This window comes from Nerophis ophidion, linkage group LG02, assembly GCF_033978795.1.
Source record: "Nerophis ophidion isolate RoL-2023_Sa linkage group LG02, RoL_Noph_v1.0, whole genome shotgun sequence".
Classification (NCBI taxonomy): Eukaryota; Metazoa; Chordata; class Actinopteri; order Syngnathiformes; family Syngnathidae; genus Nerophis; species Nerophis ophidion.
In genome coordinates, this window is record NC_084612.1 from 42,771,435 (window position 1) to 42,785,797 (window position 14,363).

The following is a 14,363-nucleotide window of genomic DNA, read 5'->3' on the forward strand; positions in this document are numbered from 1 at the left end:
TTATTTGAAAAAAAAAAAAAAATACCATCAATTTTGTTGTTTCGAGGTAACACAATCTTCCAAGGCCAACAGTGAAGTCTTAACAGGCACATATTGCATAGAGAAAAAAAACTTTGTAATTTTAATAAATAAAGGCTTGACATATTTCATTTTGCATGTAATGACTTAACATCACGTATTAGTTTCACATTTTGATTTGTTGGTTTGCTGACATAAATGTACTTTTGCACAATATTATGATTATATGAATTTCACCTGTGTAATGGAAATGACTCAATCAGACTACACTTGAACATTCACCTCTTGAAAATTGGGAGCTCTGTGGCAAATGGGTTCAAGGTTTTGCCCAAAAACGTATTCACTGCTCGTCTGTCTTGTGTGAACACTTCCGTGGCGCGATGAAAGGTGACACTAGAATCTGTCTTTCGTCTTGCTCATTTAAAAGAGAATACATTTATTTCAATTGAAAAAATAATAGTACTGTGTTAGTACCTGTGGTATTTATGGCAGATGACGTGCTAATATCACTGCTGCTAACATGAGATAGGCGCGGTTCAAAAACGTGACTTTCATTTATAGTTATCAATCAATCAATCAATCAATCAATCAATCAATCAATCAATCAATGTTTACTTATATAGCCCTAAATCACTAGTGTCTCAAAGGGCTGCACAAACCACAACACAAACCACTACGACATCCTCGGTAGGCCCACATAAGGGCAAGGAAAACTCACACCCAGTGGGACGTCGGTGACAATGATGACTATGAAAACCTTCGAGAGGACCACATAGAGGACCGAAAGCAATGGATGTCGAGCGGATCTAAAATGATACTGTGAAAGTTCAATCCATAGTGAATCCAACACAGCCGCGAGAGTCCAGTCCAAAGCGGATCCAACACAGCAGCGAGAGTCCCGTCCACAGCAGAGCCAGCAGGAAACCAACCTATGCGGAGGCGGATCAGCAGCGCAGAGATGTCCCCAGCCGATACACAGGCGAGCGGCCCATCCTGGGTCCTGACTCTGGACGAGCGGTCCATCATGGGTCCCGACTCAGGACAGCCAGTACATCATCCATGGCCATTGGACCGGACCCCCTCCACAAGAGAGAGTGGGACATAGGAGAAAAAGAAAAGAAATGGCAGATCAACTTATCTCATGCTGTATGTTCAAATGTTTCAGCATATTTCTCATATGGCCTCTTTTTGATGAAATAGCAGTCTTGCAATTATTACAAGTAGCGCTGTTGCAATCTCTTCTTGTAAAATGTAATTTTAGAGCGTATCTACGCCAACATTTTGCGGTCTTACGTCACTACGCCTGTTACATACTGACGTCATTCCTATCCGTGGCATTGTTAAATAAGTTGTTTAAAAAATTAGCAATTTATCCTAGGGAACTGATACACTGGAAATCGGTTCTGAACAGGAACCGGTTTTCAGTTACCATCCCTAACAGTCCGACACAAACTTCCGACCTTTCAATCTCAAAGTCTGTTCTGGGGTCTCAGTTGCAATAAGATAAGATACGAATATGTATTGTCCTTGCACAAGCACACACAGTACACCAGTTCAACAACATTCGGGGCCTGAATGCTCTCCTCAGTGCAGAACAGGTAAATAATAAGACATTTTTTGTTGAAATTGATGTACTTGTTGATATTTTTTTCTGCACAGTCACTAGGGAAGGTGGTTTGAATTGGGTCATTTAAGTAAATGCTGTACTTGCATTGAAAGTACAATTATTGGCAGTTACTTTCGTTGTCTACCATATGTTGACACAATATCAGCAATCAGACCACTGGATATTTATGGATGATATGGATATGCTGTCCTTTTTTTTTTTCTTTGTCATGAAAAAGGGAGGTTTTTGTGGTTGGTGCACTAATTGTAAGTGTATATTGTGTTTTTTATGTTGATTTAATAAAAAACTAAAAATATATATTTAATATATATATATATTAGAGCTGGGCAACGATTAAAAATTTTAATCGAAGTTAATCGCACTTTTTCTCCGATTAATCGCGATTAACTGCATTGTATACGCAAAGCCCAATAATGAATTCAAAAGTAGTGTGTAGTGCACCTTTATTGGAATATTCTCCCACATGAACAAAAGTGCCAAAACATTTCTTGTGCAAACACAATTTAAATCAGTACTTGTTAAACAGTAGCAGTTAAATAGCATATTTTATGAAAATCAACTCAAAAAATGTAAATACAAACATTTAAGCTTATTGCCACTGCCAGGGTATTTAAGTTATCCTGTTTGTTATGGAAAACAAATATAATCTACATACAAATCTCTGAGCCACAATCATAACATCCGAACAGGCAATTTCTGAGGTAACAGCAGGAACATTTTTTTTATCAGGGATCTTATGTTTAAAAAACCTATATTATAGGTAGTGGGCTGTTTTTGGGAATTGTTGATCAAATTATCCGTAGTAGCAATATTAATAATGTGTTTATTCTGCGTAGTGCACTTAAAATAATTACGACCATATCTAGGAATTGATATGATGGGAATTTTCCGATTGTTTGCTTGGTGCTTTAATAAACTGAACGCATCATATACCTGGTACTATATTGTGATGTTATGAGCCAGGGAAAAAAAGAATTACCCTACCCAGCATGCAACAGGAGTGACGAGCATGCGCGGTAGCCTGGTATAGGTTGTGTGTCGCCATGACGGCATCTTGTATGTTGTGATATGCACGCTCTGAAAGTAAACGTTAAGAACTCAGCCAACACTCCTCGTCTGCATTATTCATAAATAGACAGACAACACATATACTCCGCTGCTTCACAAGTATTCCCATGCTAACTAGCCAGTCTAGCAAGCACGCGTCATTCAGTCCAAAACGGCCCGATCTATCCACATTCAGAATTTTCTGGCGGTCGTTAGTGATCCCGAAGTGACCACGCTGTAAGCCAGCCATGAAATTTGCAGAATTGTCCGGTATTTTTGCCAAATGTTCCATCTTTACCAAGAGCCCCTCCACGCCGAAGCCCGTCCGGGCGCCGCCATCTTTATAAGAAAAGGCGTTAACAAAATAAAAGCATGTAAACAACATATGCAAATGCGCGATAAAATAATTGTCGGCGTTAATAGATTGATGAGTTAACTCGTAATTAACGCATTAATTTCCCCACCCCTAATATATATATATATTTTTTATTTTTTTAAATAAAAATTAATTAAAAATTATTCTGCGGCCCGGTACCAATCAGCCCGCAGCCCGGTGTTTGGGGACCACTGTTGTACAGGATATCAGGAGCATTTGTTCAGGTAGAATTTTCACAGACTACATTACCAAACATTTTTGAAAATAAAAGCGTGATCGTAACAATTCACATGTTGTGTTATTAATGCACAAAACTGGTATGTAAACAGGGAAGTGGAGTGCCTCTCCTCTGAATGAAAGTAGTCCTACAGCAAGAAAACAAATTCTGTGTTCTAACAAAATACATAATCCGGCAAGACCCCAAGGCACTGTAGTGTAACGATCTGCTTAGGTGGATTCCAGGGATGCAGAGACCTTTAGTTTGTGGACAATAGTTCCTCCTTTTATTTTGGAAGAAGGATGAAGTAGCAAAAACAAAGGCGATGGTGGTAAACACAAAAACACACCATGTAAAAAACTACAAAGATAAATTACCTACACAAAACCAAAAGTGCTAGACAAGGCTAGGAATAATACTTAATGAAAGAATTATAACAGAGAAACAAAGTACAAAATAAAAGCATTAGACCAGGCTAGGAATAATACTTAAAGAAAGAAGTAAAACAGAGAAACAAAGTACAGAATAAAAGCGCTAGACCAGGCTAGGAATAATACTTAAAGAAAGAAGTAAAACAGAGAAACAAAGTACAAAATAAAAGCGTTAGACCAGGCTAGGAATAATACTTAAAGAAAGAAGTAAAACAGTGAAACAAAGTACAAAATAAAAGCATTAGACCAGGCCAGGAATAATACTTAAAGAAAGAAGTAAAACAGAGAAACAAAGTACAGAATAAAAGCGCTAGACAAGGCTGGGAAAAATACAGGCAAACCTGAGATAATGCGCAAGAAGAACTAGAGCAGGGGTATCAAACTCAAATACAGAGTGGGCCAAAATTTTAAACGGAACAAAACCGCGGGCCAAGGTTGAACAAATTAACCTTTTAATAGGGACCCAAACAAGTTTTGCATTAAATATTGAATAAGCAAGGCTTATATAACTTTAGTGACATGCAAAATCCAGTTTCAAATAATAATAATAATAATTAAATAATATCAATGGCATATCAAATAAAATGTAAATAAAAAATTTACGCCTTTTTTTTTTCTATTTGCAATCTTCTGAGGTAAATATATATTTTTTTCTACAGGCTAATAATAAATTTGAAAATAAAATAACAATAATGAATGAACCAAACATTCAAGCCTTGAAGTAGCAAGAGAAAATGCATGAATAAAACGTTAATTATTGGTCAGTTTGCTGGAAGTTTCCCGGAAGAGTTAGTGCTGCTAGGGGTTCTGGGTATTTGTTCTGTTGTGTTACGGTGCGGATGTTCACCCGAAATGTGTTCGTCATTCTTGTTTGGTGTGGGTTCACAGTGTGGCGCATATTTGTAACAGTGCTGAAGTTGTTTATACAGCCACCCTCAGTGTGACCTGTATGGCTGTTGACCAAGTATGGGTTGCATTCACTTGTGTGTGTGTGTGTGTGTGTGTGTGTGTGTGTGTGTCTAAAAGCCACAAATATTATGTGACACGCTGTTAGTATGGAGGAAAAGCGGACGTGACGACAGGTTGTAGAAAACGCTAAAGGCAGTGCCTTAAATGCACGCCCCCAATATAGTTGTCCAGGTGGAAATCTGTAGAAATTCGGGAGAATGGTTGCCTCGGGAGATTTTTGGGAGGGGCTCTGAACTTCGGGAGTCTACCGGGAAAATTTGGAGGGTTGGCAAGTATGAGTATTAGCGGTGAATGCAGTGTTACAGCGGCATCAACGCTGTATAACACCGGCGGGCCAGCTCTAATGCTAAATTGATATTGCCTCAAGGGCCAAATTAAATTACACGCCGGGCCAGAGTTTGACACCCATGAACTATCTGTTGGCGAGACTAAATGACACATGTGTCTGCATCAAGCAGTAGAAAAAGCCCCGGCGCACACCTGCAAACAGCAGCCAGGTTAAATAGGCTACCACTAATCTACCTCAGGTGTGTGCTGCTGCCTTGCGCCAGCTGCACTCCATACTGTGGACGAGAGAGAGAGTGAATATGGTGTGCAGACAAAACAGAAGTGAACAAGGAATTTTTGGATTACCACATGTAGTTTTTTTTAATTGTCAAGTTTTTTAGATTAGATAGTACTTTATTTATTCCGTCAGGAGAGTTCCTTCAGGAAAATTACAATTTTCAGCACGATCCCATTCAAGATCAGACAAACATTACAGGGAGACAGAACAGGATCGCTGACGGGTCTGCCGGCTTCCAGCGCTCCTTACAAAAAAGATGACATACAGGTAAACAAGGGGGGGGGAAATAGAAGATTAAAATAAAATAAAAAATCTGTCTTAGCCTAGGCCTAAGTGTGTATATGTCCATCTTGTTTTGAGCTGATTAAAAACCTTTTTTATTAAAAGTAATTGTCCAGTAATGGTGTTAAATTTTTTTTTAAATGATACACTTTTAATCATTAAAATATATATCTCCAATAAATACATTTTGAGTTAAATATGAACAAAATGCAATTAATGGCGATTGAATATTTTAAGCATTTGACAGCCCTATTTTGAACACTTAATTGAATGTTTTTGTTGCCTTGGTCTGTGATTACTTTAAATCTGGCATGGTTAAAATGATAAGCCGAAACAAAACATTAAAATCATTGCCATTTCTGGACTTCCTCGCTCTTCTATCTGTGTTTCCTCATGTTCAGCATTTCCTCATGCACCTTGAGGAAAACATCATGAATTGTTGATACAACCTGCAACGATGCATTTTGCAGCCATATTTTTCAAATTCTTTCAAATTCTGCATGAAAATAATGTGATTCAAGATGAAAATGCTAACAAAACGCATACTGCGCAATATGAAATTGCTTCCAGTTTTCTGTAGGGGACATCAGGCCCGCCCACATTTTGGAGCCAATGCTGGGGCGTTCCAAAATGTGCTGAATCTTAGGCTTAAAATCATTACTGTGTCTATTTTTGGGGTGGGGGAGATTTGCCTTGAGGCATCAGTATTAAGTCCATTACTATAAAGTAAGCGCCCATGTTGTTAGCATTAGAGAGGCCCAGTAAGCACATACGGTAGTATAGGGTCCATAATGAGTTGATATAATGAGAACTTTATAAAAGGGACATAGTACATATTTCATTGAAGCATAACCACTCTATGGAGTTACAATGCCTGATGGTTTGTAGGAGCCTTAACACGTATTTATCAATCATTATTAAAAAATGTTATCACCTTTATTCAGTGTAATTTCTGGCGCTTTGTCTCTCTCTGTTAAAAATGATTTACCATAAAAATATGTTCATATCTTTGTAAACATACAAAACAAGCAGGGGATCAAATACTTTATTTCCCCATTATAAGCAATTCACTGATTCTGAGAGTCTCTTATTTCTTTTTCTACAGCTGCAGAAAGCTCTGGAGGACCTCGACGAGGATGATCAGTGTTATGACTTCCGCCGTGAGCGAATTACAATTCATAGAGTCCACCTGTACTTCCTGCAGTACGAATATACGCTCACTGAGAACGATGTCACACTCGTGGCCCAACTCTCTATGGACAGGTACCTGCTGGAATGCAACACATTCAATCTGACATAGTTCGGTGTCAAGGGAAAAATGTTAATCCTGAAGTATTTAAGGAATAACTGGTGGGTACTATTGAATAAAAATGTGCACGCAAGGAGACAGTTGGAATACAACTTATGTGTTCATGTCAAAAAAATCCTTGGGCGTTGACCAGTGTTTCTTGCACATTGTTGGGCGAGAGCGCCCCTCAGAGGGCCGCCAAAAAATATCTGTTTCGCAGCGGTACTCAGTTGTAATTAGTGATGGGCAAGCTAAAATGTAGTAAGCTAAGCTACATGTTATTCTCGATTAAATGTAGCTCTGCTACAGGAGAAGCTATCCCCAGAGAATTGTAGCAAGCTACACAACAAAAGTACCTTGCTACATCATAGCTACTACATATATTGTATATTTATGTGACCACCAGTATGACATGCATTAAGCTACAGACCCCCAATTAACGACATTTATATCTATGGGACCACATGTATAATATCAATGTTAATGTAACGGGGAGTGTACAAATGGACCCCATAACAACTACCTCTTGGGTATTGTAGTTTGCCTTTTCTTTGGCCCACCCCATGATGTTAGTCATCTATCTAATCAGGGGTGTCAAACTCATTTTAGCTCAGGGGTGAAATGGAGGAAAATCTCTTCCCACGTGGGTCGGACGGCTAAAATCATGGCATAATAACTTAAAAATCCAATTAGGTCAACTGCGGATGGGTTTCTTTATTTTACTTTGGCCCGAAATAGAATAAGCACAAGCTGAAAATGTACATATCACAAATATTCCTCTTGACAAAACACTTAAAGTTAGTTGAAAATTCTGATGAAAAACATTGGTGCAGTTTCAAAAACACCTTGAAGGACACAATGAATTTATACTTAATCTCTGTATCTACAAAGCAATTAAGCTTTCAGTCACATCCCATCTAGGATAGAACAAAAAAAGCATAAATAAAAACTCTTCTATGTGTCAACTACCTCATTTGTCATTCCCACTTTTTTTTTTTTTGCACAGAAGACAATAATTTTCACAGAACTATATCAATGTGCATTTATACTATATAACATGCAGCATTTAAGTGGGGTTACCATTTGTTTATTTTAATCCAGTTTGTTTTACATTGGGTCGAGGGGGAGAAGTCGCAGCCCCTCTTTACCATGTACCTCTTGCTCGGTGTACTTGCTCGCCCTGGTGTAAACTACTCACTTGCCTAACAGAATTGCAATTGCGACATCCAGTGGACACATCTTGAACAGCAATTTCTTTAATTAAAAAATGCAGCTCAGCTTTACACTCCACCGACTCATCTTGTGGGCTGCATGTTTGACATCCCTGATTTACACTGTAACCAAAAAAAAACAATGACTTGTGTGTTGTTTGGCAACAGTTGGTAATGGTTATCTGCAGTAAAACTTTTCATGAACTCAACTGACCTAACTTTGTGTTGGACATCTTAGATAAAGAGAGCAGTTGTAATTTTAGTTTACAGACTAAACAACTAAAAACTAAAGTTATGGGCATTGTTTTCACTTAACACATACATTTGTCTAAATATGGCCAAGGACACGCATTATTGTGAGTTTCCTGGATGTCATCTTCATCACTAAAAAAAAAATCTTATCTGCGGGAGAGAATACATGTGCCATTTTCAAGTATCGGTATGTTTTTTTTTGTTGAGTAGTCAGCTTGAAGCATGCCTCTGTCGCCAACTCCCTCGTTGTCATGTGACATTATTTTGTGTATGTTATGATTTTGCTTCCTATTGTCAATGACCCGTCTTATCCTGCCTCTGAATGGCCTGTACGTAATTTTTCGCCCTTACCTTAGCTAATTGTGACTCATCACACGAACACCAACCAATAATCATGGATTTTCTCCGTATATATGGATGTTCTCATTCATCCAGGTCATTGTATTTTCTTCATTTCTTTAGACCTGGATTCGCAGTCCATTGTTTTTCATTGTAGCTTGTAGCTTTGATGTAAGCTACCTCGCTACATGGGTCTAAAAATAGTTAAGCTACAGGAATCGTTACTCTTTCAAAAAGTTGTGAAGCTACCGCTAAGCTACTGGAATATGTAGTTAGGCTATGTACAAACGTTTGTAGCTTCAATTCATGTAACTTGTTACTGCCCATCACTGGTTATAATTCACTTTTCTACCAATTGTTGCAGTAGTGACACTATCAAACAAACAGAAGAAGTCTGAAACTAAACTCATAGAGAAGTTTTTTAAGTGCAAAAATTATGACTAAATGCATTCCAAATATTAAATAAATTCGATCAAAAGTCTGTTTACACTAGAGCATATGGGTGCCAATCAATTCTGCCTATAGAGCCCCTAAGAAACATCCAAACACCTCTATTACAGTTTTATATACACAATGACTGCGGTTAAATGGGCATTTCCAAACGTTTTTGGTCCCCTGCGCTACAGTTTTCCCTCGGAGGTCAGTTTTCCAATTGTTAGGTTTACAGTGTTTGCATGCACTACGAGAACTAGCGTATGCCGTTTACATGTGAAGAAGGGGTCACTAGCAGAAAGCCTACAAATAGATTACATTAATACTTCAGTGCATGTGTGTTAGCCCCTAGGTTTGGAATTTGGCTTGGTCTAAAATGGTTTTACTTTTGCTAGCAAAGTGGCTAACGTTAGCCAAACTTACCAGGGTCGTCGTCGACAACAAGGCCCCCCTCAACGCCGACATCTACTCCGCTTGGTTCCTGTGCTGCCAAGGTCAGCAGTCTATTCTCAATAATTTATCCATGAGGTCGTAACGGACAAAACCGGCAGGATTCCAGCTGCTGGTGTTGTTCTGTTTTTCAGCCTTGTCTCTCCCGCCCCGCTTTTGAAAGTGTCACTCGAAGTAACGCCGTAAATGTGATGACGTTCCGTCCGACTTCAGAGTAAATAGGTCTCGGGTGTTGTAGATGTTGCCCTGTAGTGGGTTCCTCTGACCCCCACACACTGCCACGAGAGCCCGGATCAGGGGTACAACACAGCTTTATTTTCATTAGATAGGGCAAGGTTTTTGCTTTCCAGCACAATGTATTTTTCTGCGTCTGTGTCTCTCTCTGGCTCCCATTCCAACTCCAGCAACGTGTCTTGCCCATGTTGCTGATAATAAAGGCATCAGGTGATTAGATAACAAGGTCCACCTGGGCCATCTACTCATCTTTCGCTGTCTTCGAGCCCAGTCCTGGCACACCCTGTTCCGCGGCAGGCCCGCAGGCCATGCCCCCCTCCACAGGTGTAAACATGCGTGATTAAACGGTTGTGGACAGGCGTACCCCAGCAGTTCAAAACAATTAATCCGCACATAGTTTGGGGCCGGGAACGGTTAATTTCCCACGTTTACATGTGCAGTGCAAACCTTTTTTCAGAGGGAAAACTGAACAGCATGGGACCAAAAACGTTTGGAAAAGTGCATGAATCCAGTCTCATTGTAAGTATATACGTATGTAATCTAGTAATATATTGATCATTTTAAGCATAGGCGCATCATTGATTACTGCTCACTGCAGACCTTATGAGAGCCAACAAACATAATAAAACATCACTGACTATATAAGGTCTGCTGTCATTAGGATGCTGACTGCTCTAAGCAGACATTTATTTACGTTTATTTAATATTTAGTTTAATGCATTAAATAAAAAATCCATCCGTAGACATGTCTTTCATAATGATTGTGAACAATTGGCAAAATAAAAAAAAAAGTGCAGTTCCCCTTTTATTTAGGGAAGCATATATATTATTTTTATTTATTACAAATTTAGTTATAATTTATATATTTTAGCACTGTGTAATCATATTAAAATTTATGTATGAGTTTTTATGAGTCCCTTTTTGTAATAAGCCTGATCTAAGACTTGGTAACAATATTTGTGATTAACAAATGGTTACATATCATTTGACAAGGTTTATCCTGCTAAAGTGCAAGTTTATATTACTAATTCCTTGTTAATATTTTTGTGGGCATTGTGGGGTTTGCATCAATGGCTTTATGCAGGGACAGCACAGTCTTTGTGTTTGGTGTGGGTGCTGTGGCTCAGTTTGGGTGGTGGTGTGTTTTTGTGTGTTTGGATTGGGGAGTGGAATTTCTTAGCGGGGGGTGACGTTTATGTATCTTGTTTGAATGTTGGCATTCGGGCTGGTTAGCGGGCTGGCGCTGGTTGGTCTCCATGGTTTTGTCGGCATGTGGTTGTCGGTCGCGAATTTTCGGACGTTTAGATTTGGTGCGGTGGTGCTGGCCATTGGGGTTTTTGCAGGGATTATTTGTGGTGCAGGCGCCTGCAGGTTTTGAGGCCGGTTTGGGTGGGCGGGCAGTTATTGTGGTCCGTGGTGGCATATACGCATTATGTTTTGTCGGGGCTCGCGCATCTGCCAGGTTTGTTTTTGTTTGCTGTCCGGTTGGTTGGCTTGTCGAGTGTCGGCCCAGGCCTACCTTTTACGTCGTCCTTCATGCCCGATGTCGTGCAGTCGTCTCAGCGAGGGCTTGCTCTGGGTTGCCCCTTCTGTAGATTCCGTAACTGGATTGCTGCCCTGCAGGTTTATGTATGAATGTGTATGTTTATATACGTGTACACGTGTATGTATGTAATTATCATTATTACTTTTTCTATTTTTACCATTGGGGACTGGTATTGCCCTCTTGCTTGCCCTGCAGGGGTCGGTATTCCTTGCTAGGCGTCTGCAGCCCCTGGGTCTCACGGCCCACCACTTCAGGACGCCCTGCTGGGTAGGCGCCTGCTCGGTCCAGTGTGCCATGTGGCGCTAGAGGACAAATTTCACTACACTTAGTGTGTGTGTGACAATCATTGGTACATTAATGTTAGGGTTGCATTGTAGCCAGCTGCTGGAGTAGTGGCCTTGTGTGTTTGCGTGTCTGTGCTGTTTTGGGTTGGGCTTTCTGGGTGGTTGATACATTGTACAAACAACCAAACATACATACTGTAGGGTCGGATGGGTTGATAATGGTCTTTAGTTGACGATGTCAAGAAAAGATTTCACTCCGTCAAATCATTGCCATTTTTAATGATCTTGTTCATTTTGAATATACTCAATCACAAGTGAATGATTGCATACTTAGTCAACAGCCATACATGTCACACCATAGGTGGCCGTATTAACAACACCAACACTTCCACAAACATGTGCCACACAGTAAAACCACACCAAACAACAATGAGAAAAACATTTCGGGAGAATATTTGCACTGCAACACAACATTAACAGAACAGAACAAATTCCCAGAATTCCCTGCAGCACCAACTCTTCTAGGACGCTAAAATACATACATAAATGTATGCATACATAAATACGCACATACACACGCACATACATACAGATATATATTCATACATGCATAATTATGTACATACAAATATACACACATACATAGGTACATACATACAAAGGTACATACACACACACATACACGGTATATACATCCACATGCACCTTTACTGTACAAACGTACGTACATACTGTACATACACATGCACAAAAAATACATACAAAAATATACTCATGCATACAATCACGTTTCATCAACATATATGAACGTTGTTAGGAAACTGGGTTGAAGCGCGGTACACTACTAAAGTTTAACCTATTTTTACAATAACAATGTATAAGATTAATTTAATCCACTCCTCTTTCTTCCCCCCTCTTTATCTGCATTCTTTTGTAATTTGAGTATTTATTACATTTATGTATTGTTGCATTTGAAGCAATTGTAATGTTGATAATAGAGGTAATTTTTCTTTACTGGTATTTTATTGCTCCATCTGTAGTACACTATAGCTCAACAACAACATCCATCCATCCATATTCTACCGCTTGTCCCCTTGGGAGTGCTGGAGCGGATTTCAGCAAATTCATGAAACAGACCATAAATGTCTGCCAAATGGTGTTTGTTTGTTTTAAAGCTATCAAAGTAACATGTTTGATAACAAGTCCATATAAATTCAGTCTAATGACAACTTGTTTCCCGGCCAGATTTTTTGTAAAGTACTGCTCAAAAACAGGAAGCCATGCAACTGGAACATGTGTTGTGATGTTGAAAAAAACATATTTGTTAGACAGACATGGCTATAGAAAAAAGACTTCTGAATGGCACGTTAGCATTAAAGTCCTGCCAGATGCTTTTATTTACAAGAACAAAGATATTTGTGTTTACTGTCGCCCCCAACTGTACATTGAGTCTTGGCCTTTTGCATGCAAACTCTGGTGTGGCATTTTGTGTAGCGTTGGCCCATGAAATGCAGAAACAGAGACTGAAATGTCAAAAATAATGTCTTTATTGAACAGCTAAAGAAGAGTGTAATAGAATGTGACGGTCTCTTGCCGTCGTCGTGTGGTTTCAATGGACCACCCAGGAAGGACATTGCTTTTGAGCAGGTTTGACTCTTGTTTTTTTTTTGCAATAAAGCTTTGTCTTCAGGTTGGATCGCTTTTCAGCTGCTTCTCTCCACTGTTCGCTCACGGTCAGCTTTTCAGCCGCCGTCCTCGTCGTCCTCTTCTGCTCTTTGCTTTCGCTCCTCGGTCGCTGCTGCGGGCTCTCCTCCTTCTTCTGCCCCGATCTCTCCTCCTTCTCCACTTTTAAACATCGTGAGGAGATAAGTTAATTGTGTACCGGTGCGCGATCCACACACCTGCACTTGCCTGCGGCGTCGCTCCCGGCACGCCCCACCTCTCCGCTCGGCCGGATTCTTCGCCTCCTCGCCACCCTGCCCCGCTGCTCGTTCGCGGGCTCCGCCTCTCCACATAGAAATACAAAAATACAAACCGAATTCAGCACTTTTATAAGTACCGACCAAATGTGACTTGACGTCTGGTTGCAGAAGTGAGTGCGTTTATGTTGTCAGGGTGGGGTAGGGCGGTTAGTTCTATTTAACTTGGGCAACTTTGACATACAATAGGATTGTTTTGACTTTTGAGCTCAGTCATAGAACCAGTTGAGCTCGTAAGCTGGAGTACATAACATACGAACACGCACTCAAGTATCAAAAATCGTTACCGTTGAGTACCAGTATCGATTCCCAGGCCCCGGTAATTGATACCGTATCAATTCAAATGTGAAAAGTACCTATTTGTACTCACAGAAGTTAGGAAGGAAAAACGACAATGCCAGAAGACATTTAAAAATGAGGCATTGCAATAGGACTGACTTACAGCTACAACTCAAGAATAAGATGAGATTTAAGCAAAATATAGTACAAGCTTAAAAAATCAATACAAAAACATAATTCAATAATAGTACACATGGTAATGAGAAGCGTGTAAGACCAGGAAGAGGTACAACTTGGTGGATGTCTCAGAAGCTTCTCTGGATATCTTTGGAACATTTGGGATTAGGATGCAGACACAGAGTTGGCAGAAAATCTAGTTTTAACGTTGTATTAGTCCATAAAAAACAATATGCAGAAATAGCTGAACTTAAGGCCATTTAGCAAAGAAATAAAACCAAAACGTGTGCTGAAATATTAAATACTTATTCAAAGAAAAAGAAACAGGCAGTTGAAACAAAGCAGCAAGGTTAGCAGGAA

At 39.7% G+C, this 14,363-nt stretch overlaps 1 protein-coding gene across 5 annotated transcripts in view; it reads left to right on the forward strand.

The window, feature by feature from the left end:
- large2 (LARGE xylosyl- and glucuronyltransferase 2) overlaps positions 1-14,363 on the forward strand; it is a 144,046-nt gene that overhangs the window by 110,913 nt on the left and 18,770 nt on the right. For all 5 annotated transcript variants that reach the window (XR_009803781.1, XM_061884104.1, XM_061884090.1 and 2 more), the window contains one exon: positions 6,638-6,795. Coding sequence is in view for 4 of the 5 variants with exons in the window: in XM_061884104.1 (XP_061740088.1) it covers positions 6,638-6,795 (158 nt within the window). In the remaining variant the exon portion in view is untranslated. The remainder of the gene's footprint in view (positions 1-6,637; positions 6,796-14,363) is intronic.